The 10,379-nt window shown below is 49.2% G+C and overlaps 2 protein-coding genes across 2 annotated transcripts; both read right to left on the bottom strand.

Annotated features, from left to right (window-relative positions):
* Positions 1-645: 645 nt before the first annotated feature.
* LOC117432341 (large ribosomal subunit protein P2-like) lies at positions 646-4,254 on the bottom strand. The gene is made up of 5 exons (XM_059002451.1): positions 4,106-4,254; positions 2,785-2,908; positions 2,066-2,114; positions 1,056-1,154; positions 646-766 (listed from the first exon to the last, which is right to left on the bottom strand). Exons 2-5 carry the CDS (start codon positions 2,905-2,907, stop codon positions 690-692), a joined length of 348 nt encoding a protein of 115 aa, XP_058858434.1. The 5' UTR covers position 2,908; positions 4,106-4,254; the 3' UTR covers positions 646-689.
* A 1,043-nt stretch (positions 4,255-5,297) lies between these two features.
* Positions 5,298-9,967, bottom strand: LOC117432339 (cell cycle exit and neuronal differentiation protein 1-like). The gene is made up of 2 exons (XM_034054114.3): positions 9,710-9,967; positions 5,298-8,977 (listed from the first exon to the last, which is right to left on the bottom strand). The coding sequence occupies exon 2, from the start codon at positions 8,918-8,920 to the stop codon at positions 8,555-8,557; it is 366 nt and encodes a 121-aa protein (XP_033910005.3). The 5' UTR covers positions 8,921-8,977; positions 9,710-9,967; the 3' UTR covers positions 5,298-8,554.
* Between the last annotated feature and the right edge of the window lie 412 nt (positions 9,968-10,379).

Raw genomic sequence — 10,379 nt, 5'->3', positions numbered from 1 at the left:
TTTCTCTCTGATACTCTCAATGCTGTGCAGATTAACCAGGCTCCACGATCACAGATCCTGGTAACTGCTATAGCACACGACCATTCTACAATGCAGTTTTGTTCTTACGTAATCGCCTAGTGTTTCCAAACGCACTGAACTACTGCATCTTGACCCTGTACAGCAGAGTGAATGAATGGGCACAGCTGTGGCATTGTGACCCGTGTTCGACAGCTAGCTCACTCCCTGCTCTGCACTGACCCGTCACACAACCCCTCTGAGCTTTTTGAAATGTCAAGTCTTAGAATAGAGACTCGGGATCCACACTTGAATACACTGAACGGTGACGAGCGAGAGGGGAAACAGAAATGTTCAGTGGTTAGAGGCGAGGGACTGGGAGTGAGCGGTGTGGCTCGAGAGGTTAGAGGCAAGGGACTGGGAGTGAGGGAGGGGGCGGTGTGGCTCGAGAGTGAAGATGGGAGTATAGTCTAGTTGTTGGAGCCGAGGGACTGGGAGGGAGGTAGGGTTCTAGGGGTTAAAAGAAATTCAAAATTAGGTGTGCAATGTTTAGGACTGGCAGTTTAAAAACCAAGGGCTAGAACTGATCCGGAGAGGAACAAGACACAGGAGTCACTGCAGAAAAGAATCTGACTGAAACGAGGAGGCTGTCCGTGGAAAACATTCTTTATTGAATACCGACACGCAGCTGTTTAATCAAAGAGACCGAATCCCATATCGTCATCAGACTCCTCAGATTCGTCCTTCTTCTCTTCCTTCTTCTCCTCAACTGGGAAAGACAGAAAACAGAAGACGTCAAATCCCAAATGCAACGCTGCCACCTGCTGATCACAACTGCTATTGCAGCTTCAACACTCCAAGTACAAGACACTGAAACTGTTTGAACGGGTTATTTAATGATTTTATTTATATTGAGAGAGAAATTCATTGGACATTAAATGAGCAAAACTAAAATCTGGGCTGGAAAGAGCAGGCAATCACAAAACTATCATTCGAGAGCCAGTCAATGGACTGGCAGTATCTGGTGATGGGAGAGAGGAAGGGAAGACAGGACTCACCTTTAGCAGGGGCTGCACCACCACTCCCTGCTGCTGCTCCTGAACTCACCACTGCAACAGCAGCGCCACCTGCTGGAACACTGGCCAGCTTGCTGTAGCCTGCAAACACAAACAGAGCCAGTCAGACAGTGCAACCAGACCCTGTGTGCACCCAGCACCGCTCCCACAGACCAGGGATTCCCTGTCCTGGTCCTGGGGACCCCCTGTCCTGGTCCTGGGGACCCCTGAGGCTGCTGCTTTTCATTCCAAATGAGCTCTCAGGTACTGAACTGTGCCCTGCATTGAACCGATCATTTACTTAAAATTAGGCTTTTAAATTGTTTTCAGCACCTAAACAGCTGCAGAGTTTAAGTTTCTTTTATAAAATGTTATTGCTAACCTGAAATTTGCAACTGTTTAAGAGCTGAAAACAATTACAAAAGTCTAATCGAGGGTCTGGCTGAGTAAATCGAGAGGTCAGTTGGAATGGACACCAGCAGACACAGGGAGCCCCCCCAGGCCAGGGGCTGGGAAGCACTGCTATAGACAATCCTCAGTGTGAACATGCACACGCCAGCGCTGCGGTCACTTCCCATTCCCTGCAATGAAGTGAGGCTGCTTCATCTTTACATACAATACAACGTTCTGCAGATTTTCAGAAGTACTGCAAGAAACTTCAGGAATGGCAAAATGAGGAAATATTGAAGACACTGAGAAAGACTTCCAGTCAAAACGTTTATCATTGAATTCACACTGAAGACACTGAGAAAGACTTCCAGTCAAAACGTTTATCATTGAATTCACACTGAAGACACTGAGAAAGACTTCCAGTCAAAACGTTTCTCATTGAATTCATACTGAAGACACCGAGAAAGACTTCCAGTCAAAACGTTTATCATTGAATTCACACTGAAGACACTGAGAAAGATTTCTAGTCTAAACAGGTGTCTATTTAGGAAGTTTCTTTCAGTGCTTCTGAAATTTAGCTCTGAGACTCCCACAAGATGTAGAAGCTGGTTCCTCAGACTCACCCTGGGCAATGACATCTTCCACCTTCTTCCCAGACAGCTCGTTGATCACCTGAAACCCAAAACACACACTGCTGTCAGCTCAGCCCCCACCTTCCACACCCCAAAACACACGCTCCTGTCAGCTCAGCCCCCACCTTCCACACCCCAAAACACACGCTCCTGTCAGCTCAGCCCCCACCTTCCACACCCCAAAACACACGCTCCTGTCAGCTCAGCCCCCACCTTCCACACCCCAAAACACACGCTCCTGTCAGCTCAGCCCCCACCTTCCACACCCCAAAACACACGCTCCTGTCAGCTCAGCCCCACTTTCCACACCCCAAAACACACGCTCCTGTCAGCTCAGCCCCCACCTTCCACACCCCAAAACACACGCTCCTGTCAGCTCAGCCCCCACCTTCCACACCCCAAACACACGCTCCTGTCAGCTCAGCCCCCACCTTCCACACCCCAAAACACACACTTCTGTCAGCTCAGCCCCCCACCTTCCACACCCCAAAACACACACTTCTGTCAGCTCAGCCCCCCACCTTCCACACCCCAAAACACACACTCCTGTCAGCTCAGCCCCCACCTTCCACACCCCAAACACATTTGAATATGGTCCACTCGGGTCTCTTTGTATATCTCTGCACTGCTGGGATGTACCTGTGCTGGCCCTGCCCTTCACAGAGTGAATGAACTGAAACCCCAAACTACACTGCGCCGGCCCTGCCCACCTTGTCCATGCGCACATCATCCGCCTCGATGCCCACGCTCTCCAGGATCTTCTTCAGGTCTCCGGATTTGGGGGCGTCTTTGCCGCCCAGGACGGCCAGGAGGTAAGCAGCTACGTAACGCATCCTGCGGGACAGAAAAGCGAGTGAGCACAGCAAGGACAGGGGTTCAAAACACAGACCGCAGGTAGCACCGATCTCGGGACTGCTTTACCTGAAGCAACGTCAGCTAGCTGAAGAGCCGCGCTAATCAGGGTCTGTGAAACCCGATGGGGTGGACAGATTCTGCCCATCTGAAGACTGTGGAGCGTGTTCTTGCCCTTGCAGAAGTCGTGTTGTAGATTACACAGTGTGTGTAGTTCTCCAATGTTACCAGAAATGACATTGTGTCCAGTTCTTACAGGCGAGTATCTTCCAATGTGAGAAGCGCGGTTGGATTTTAAAGGGACGTCTATGCAGTGGTGCAGATACAGATCAGACACACACTACCACTGCATTAGAATCGGCCAGTTACTAAAATAGAGTTCCGTATATAATTCAGTTTTCATATTCTATTTTTTTCATAGATAGATAGAGATCTCTCCATTACATTACACACATAGTGACATAATTAAACATCCGCCAGCTCGCGTTTACTCCCCTTGACTTGCATGCACAGACCAGCACGATGCTTGAAACGCGCACTATTATTTATTATTATTATTATTATTATTATTAATTTCTTAGCAGACGCCCTTATCCAGGGCGACTTACAATTGTTACAAGATCTCACATTATACAGATATCACATTATTTTTTACATACAATTACCCATTTATACAGTTGGGTTTTTACTGGAGCAATCGAGGTAAAGTACCTTGCTCAAGGGTACAGCAGCAGTGTCCCCTACCAGGGATTGAACCCACAACCCTCCAGTCAAGAGTCCAGAGCCCTAACCACTACTCCACACTGCTGCCCTATATTAGAAATAATCAAAATTAAGCTTTACCATCACACAGATTGTAAGCAACACAGAAACGCTGCATTCCGTTTTTGCACACGAATTGCGTGTCCGGATGGAAGGTGGAGCCGCAGCGAGAGACGGGGCTGCACGAAGGCCCGGTGCATGTGCGCCCGGTCCCGTGTTTAAAACACACTGCGCCTCCGCTCTCAAACCCGGGGCGTGTGCACGGTGTGTGTGTGTGTGTGCACGGTGTGTGTGTGTGCACGGTGTGTGTGTGTGTGTGTGTGTGTGTGTGTGTGTGTGTGCACGGTGTGCACCGACCTCCTCTCCCGCTCGCTCTGTATATTTTAACACACATAGATGTCTTTTTAAATCACTTACTTTGCAGAGTTAGCGAGGGCGCGTGCTCTCTCTCAGTCAACGCGGAGCGGAAAAGGGGCCGCCAGCCGCAGCGGAAGTGCAATAAGGGCTCCGGGAACGCAGCAAAACGCCGCTCCATTGGTCGAGAAAATAACGCTCCCCCGCCTCCTCCGTGACGTTGCACCAATCACCGCTCTGCTCCGCCAATCTGCAGTAACACTGCACTTCATTGGACCAGATCCGGAATTCTGAGCGTCATTGTGGCTCCCATCCAATCAGATCTATCGAGATGCAGTTCGAGCCGAAGTGGTGGACAGATCGGCGGCTCACATTCACACCCGCTGTGCATTTAACATGCTCGCTGTGCATTCAACATGCTCGCTGTGCATTCAACATGCTCACTGTGCATTCAACATGCTCGCTGTGCATTCAACATGCTTGCTGTGCATTTAACATGCTTACTGTGCATTTAACATGCTCACTGTGCATTCAACATGCTTACTGTGCATTCAACATGCTTACTGTGCATTCAACATGCTTACCGTGCATTCAACATGCTTACCGTGCATTTAACATGCTCGCTGTGCATTTAACATGCTCACTGTGCATTTAACATGCTCACTGTGCATTCAACATGCTTACTGTGCATTCAACATGCTTACCGTGCATTCAACATGCTTACCGTGCATTTAACATGCTCGCTGTGCATTTAACATGCTCACTGTGCATTTAACATGCTCACTGTGCATTCAACATGCTTACTGTGCATTCAACATGCTTACCGTGCATTCAACATGCTTACCGTGCATTTAACATGCTCGCTGTGCATTCAACATGCTCACTGTGCATTCAACATGCTCGCTGTGCATTCAACATGCTCGCTGTGCATTTAACATGCTCACTGTGCATTTAACATGCTCACTGTGCATTCAACATGCTTACTGTGCATTTAACATGCTTGCTGTGCATTCAGCATGCTCACTGTGCTGCGCTGTAATGTGTCGGACCCGAGTGTTTCCGTGTCCAGTATTAATATCAGCTGTTTATCCAATGCCTGTCCGGCAACAGCTTTCAATACAGAAGAGCGTGTCAGTGTTTGTGAGCCGGTTCTGTCAGTGTATTACAGCTAATGCCTTGACCTTCTTTATAAATAAGACCCGTCAGTGCGCTGTGAGCATTCAGAGGAAAAGAAGACAAGACGAAACCACGCAGCTCTGGGAATACATATGTATTTTTATTCACACGCCTCAGTGACAACTCACTTAAGGGACAGTAAACAATACGTGTGAATGTGCAGAGTAAATTAAGGAACACACACACACTGACACACAGACACACTGAGACAGAGACACACACACACAGACACACAGACACTGAGACAGAGACACACACCACACACACACACACTGAGACACACACACACTGAGACAGAGACACACACACACAGACACACAGACACTGAGACAGAGACACACACCACACACACACACACTGAGACACACACACACTGAGACAGAGACACACACACACAGACACACAGACACTGAGACAGAGACACACACCACACACACACACACACTGACACACACACACCACACACACTGAGACAGACACACACACCACACTGACACACACACACACACACACTGAGACAGACACACACACTGAGACAGAGACACACACACGCACACACACACACACGCAGACAGACAGACACCAGCATGTCCTACATGCAGTGTGTAGAGAGGACTGTATCTCGCTAATATTAAGGTTCCCCATTGTAAACGCATAACAATGTAATAAAGCTTAGGTAAGCATTGTAAAGCACAGAGAGGTACAGTAAGGCATATTAAAAAGCAAGGCAAACTATGGTAAATGCATACTATAGACATGGAGAAATGACGGGGGATGAGGGAGTTGTGGGGTTAGGCCGGCGTTGCTGCTCCCTGCTCCTTGTCGCAAATACAGGAGCAGAGGACCAGGCGCTCCCGCACAGCATCACTGCAACGAGAAAAGCGAATCTGGTGGGAAAAACGGTGCTTTCATGCATCACGTGGGATCGTCTGATCCACGCAGCGGGTTGTCCCGTTTCTTTAACAGCAGTCTAGAAAACTACGTGTAAACGGACCCCCCCTCCCATTGTTTAACCAGCTCCTGCGCTAAAGCTCTGTGAGAAGGCGGTGCGTGCAGGCATCGCTCCTGGCTGCTTAGTTACGCAGTCGTTATCCACACAGGATAAGCAGACCCTGGCTTATAGATACATACTCGATAGACAGCTGCAACACTTCTAACTGTATAGGCTGTATAGCACTGTGCCAAGACTGATCGCTTCAGGGTAGCAAGCGCCTGTAAAGATGCACGGTATTCACAGAACCTTAGTGTGCAGAGCTGAGCTTATTACTGGTGCACAAATACTGAGGATTAATATTATAAACGAGCACGCGGTGCTCAAGAGTTCAGATTCCCCTGAGAAAGTGGGGCCTGGCCATCTAGGGGCTGGTTTTATTTCACACGTGTCTGCTGGTTTTCATTCCAACTGCACTCTCAATTACTTAACTGCTTAATTAGATATTTTTAATTGTTCTCAGCTCCTAAAGTTGCAGAGTACAAGTTACTTAAATAACATGTTATAGCTAACTTGTAAACTAGCTCTAATTAAGCATCAGTTCAATGAAGGGTCTAGCTGAGTAATCAAGAGCAAACCAGCAGCCTCAGGGGGTCCCCAGGAGCGGGGGTGGGGTGGGAAGCCCCTCACTAGCTGAAGCGCTTGTATCCCCAGCTTGGTTTCTTCTAGTTTTAGTCTCTAATCCGAGATGCAGCTCATTCCTGACGGAGCGTATCGAGGTGTATTGAAGTCATGCCTGATTATAGACCGCTAGCTCCCTGGAAACTCAATGCAGTCTGGAAGATAGTTACACTAACACTATGGGAACTAACACAGCGATCAAGCGAGTCAAGGAGAGGCAGCTAGCGTGTGCAGATTCATTCATTCATTCATTTAAATACAAATTCACGGGCATGGTGTGAGCTACACAGCTATAAGATATAATATCACTAATATTTAGCATCTAAGGTTGTTTCCTACTCGCTTTATTGCATGTATACGCTTCTTTTTATTTTGTGTGACCATTTACTATTATTATTATTATTTTTTTATTATTATTATTATTATTATTATTATTATTATTATTAGGAATGAAAAGGAGATTGAGGGGTGGGGCAAAACCATGCAAAGTGCCGGAATGAACAGGGTGTGCGTGATTGGACAGCGGTTTTGAAAAAGGGGCGGGACCACCCTGGACACACATGTTCAGGGGATCCAATCATCACTGATAATTCAAACTCGATTTGATTCATCCTCATGACACAGTGGCCTCTGGTCTGTGGTTATAGGTCAGGGGTAAGAATTTAGGGGTGTTGTGAGCCCCAGAATCTTGGTATGTCAGGGGGTCAGTTCCCTCCAATCCCAAAGCTTTCAGAGCAGTGAAGATAATGCGACTGTGTCTCTGTGTCTGTCATGTTGGCTCCCGGACTCTATAGTTCAGCACACAGCGCAGTCCCTACCTGGAGCTCAACCCGAACCCTAAGCCTGACTAACTTTAATCCTGAATCGAATTCCTTAATGCGCAGAGGGAGGAGACAGGAGGGCCGAGTCAACCCCCAGACCAGTGCATTCCTCAGCACATTGTTACTCTTTCTATTGCATCTGTTTAGTAACTCGGGGTTTTTAACACTGAAATTTGAAGACGCCATTGCTGTGTCTTTTTGGCCTGCCTGCCTGTCTGTCTCTCTATCTGTCTGCCTGTCTGTCTGTCTGCCTGTCTGCCTGTCTCTCTGTCTGTCTGTCTGTCTGCCTGTCTCTCTGTCTGCCTGCCTCTCTATCTGTCTCTTTGTCTGTCTGTCTGTCTGTCTCTCTATCTGTCTGTCTGCCTGTCTGCCTGTCTCTCTGTCTGTCTGTCTGTTTGTCTCTCTGCCTGTCTGTCTGTCTCTCTGTCTGTCTGTCTGCCTGTCTCTCTGTCTGTCTGTCTGTCTCTCTGTCTGTCTGTCTGTCTGTCTCTCTGTCTGCCTGCCTCTCTATCTGTCTCTTTGTCTGTCTGTCTGCCTGTCTCTCTGTCTGTCTGTCTGTCTGTCTCTCTGCCTGTCTCTCTATCTGTCTGTCTGTGTGGCATGTGTCGTGACGGTATACACAGTTGAGTCCGACTCGAAATAGAGGCCAGGGGGTTCCTCGATGGATTTTCAGAAGCCGATTTACATATCTAGAGGATCGAATCAGTGAGCGCAGGACCTGTCTGCTGCACAACATTATTTCAGAAATGACTTTGACCAACAACACCAATCTGCGTCCATGCATGCGTGTGTGTGTGTGTTTAATTTATCGAATGCATTGCTCTATATTACTCTATTATTATCATTAATACTCTCGTCACGGTATTCTATATATTTACAGAGAGAGTAGCCGTCTGTCCCTCTTCACTTCTTGCGTGCCAGCAGCACGGCTCCCACAATGACGGCGGCGACAGCAGCCATGACGGCCCCCACCAGGAGGACGGGTTTGAGGGTCTCGAAGGTATCGCTGCCCCCTGCTGGCTCCCCCTCCCCTCCGGCGTGGTCGGGTTCCTCCGGCTTGTCTGAGCTCTCCGGAGCCGCGGCGGTGGGGGCAGGGGCAGGCTTGGGCTCTGCGGGGGGCTGGGAGGGCTGTTTCCTGGGGAGGGGGGCTGGTTCCGCTGGCCTGGCTTCCTCCTTCTTCGCTGCGCTTGGCGTCGCTGTTTTCTCTGGCCCCTTGGCGGCGGGTTTGGAGTCTGTCTTGGTGTTGCTAGGCTTCGCTCTGGAATCCATGGCTGTGTTGAGATCTTCCTGACCACACTGCTGCTGCTCTCTCTGTTAGAGATGCTCCTTCAGATAAAACAAGGAGCACAGACAGGCGTTTAACAGAAGCCTCATCCCTTATAAAACGTTTCACTGCAAAGTGTAATAAAGCACAGCGAAAGCGTGGTAAAGCACAGGTAAGCACTGTGAAGCCCAGAGAGGTATGGTAAAGCAAGTATGGTAAACCATGTTAAACTATGGGGAATGCGTAATATAACCATGGGAAAACACTGTGGTAAACTTGTATAGCATGGTAAACTTAAGGGTTACACCCTGTAGCATTGATGAAGTGAAAAGTTAGACAAGCAAACAGATGGAAAGTCACATGTGCTATCCTTGAAAAAGCAAAATGGCTTTAGGCAAAGGCCATCTAGAAAACGGTCCACAAGCACTAAACAGCCCTGTGGTAGAGGGACGAGGGAGGGGAGGGGAGGGGAGGGGAGGGAAAGGGAGAGGAGGGGGGCTTCAGCCTCCACTCTGCAGGTCTACCACAGCACCAGGCTCCAGGATCGGGCCTACTGAGGCCCAGCCCCCACCACACTGGGTCCAGCAGCCAGGGCTAATGTTCACTGTAGCACTCAGCGCCCTGGCCGTGCCAAGAGGGAGCCAAACCGAAATAAAAGAGACGCACTCGGAGGAGCCTGCCTGTCACCTGCTCTCTCTCTATCAGCTGCAGTCTGCACAGCGCAGCGCAGCAAACAGAACACAGGAGAGCAGCCTGGGGGAGTGGAGCTAATCAGAGAAAGGGAAATCTGTTACCTGCTGTCTGTGGTCTCTCTTTCTCTCTCTCCCTCTGCGGGGTCCTGTGGTTCTCTCGGCTGCCTTTGCTCCAGAGCAGAGGGAAGAATGAAGGAGGGATGCTGCTGGATTCAGTATCACGTCAAGGAGAAGGAGAGGAAGGATGGAGGGCAATGGGAGGAGGGAGGAGGAGGGCTGGGATGTACCAGTGAAGGGTGGAGAAGGGGGGGTGGTGAGTCAGCAGTGAAAAGGTAGAAGTCTTATTGCAGGCGCAGGTTGTTTGAAGGAGACAGGTTTTAGGGATGTACCATTTGTTTCTGGGGGGGGTGTGTGTGTACGAGTTTGGAGAAGAGGCTGTCAGGGTGTACCATTCTCTTCTTGTTGTGAGGGGGTGTGGTTTGCCAGCTAGCTGCAATGTTATGTGCATAACAGTCTGGGATGCTGGTGCTGGTTATCCAGTGTTACACAGTGGAGACTGGGGAGGAGCACCCTTAGAAAAAGAAGGTGGCGCGGACCGCTTTTAAAGCTGCAGTGGCCCTCAATCACGTTGAGTTTAATGTTTAAAAGAAAGAGAGAGCGAGGGAGAGAGACAGAGCAAGAGAGAGAGCGAGAGAGAGAGAGAGCGAGACAGAGACAGAGCGAGACAGAGCGAGAGAGAGAGAGACAGAGCGAGAGAGAGAGAGCGAGAGAG

This window comes from Acipenser ruthenus, chromosome 27, assembly GCF_902713425.1.
Source record: "Acipenser ruthenus chromosome 27, fAciRut3.2 maternal haplotype, whole genome shotgun sequence".
NCBI lineage: Eukaryota > Metazoa > Chordata > Actinopteri > Acipenseriformes > Acipenseridae > Acipenser > Acipenser ruthenus.
The sequence above is the reverse complement of the archived record's forward strand: the minus strand, read 5'-3'. Positions and strand labels throughout refer to the sequence as shown.

Coding starts and splice junctions, on each gene's coding strand:
- LOC117432339 (XM_034054114.3), bottom strand. CDS start 8,920: ATGGATTCCAGAGCGAAGCCTAGCAACACCAAGACAGACTCCAAACCC.
- LOC117432341 (XM_059002451.1), bottom strand. CDS start 2,907: ATGCGTTACGTAGCTGCTTACCTCCTGGCCGTCCTGGGCGGCAAAGAC. Junction 2,115..2,784: donor ATGATGTGCGCATGGACAAG/GTGGGCAGGGCC, acceptor TTTGGGTTTCAG/GTGATCAACGAGCTGTCTGG. Junction 1,155..2,065: donor GGAAGATGTCATTGCCCAGG/GTGAGTCTGAGG, acceptor TTGTGTTTGCAG/GCTACAGCAAGCTGGCCAGT.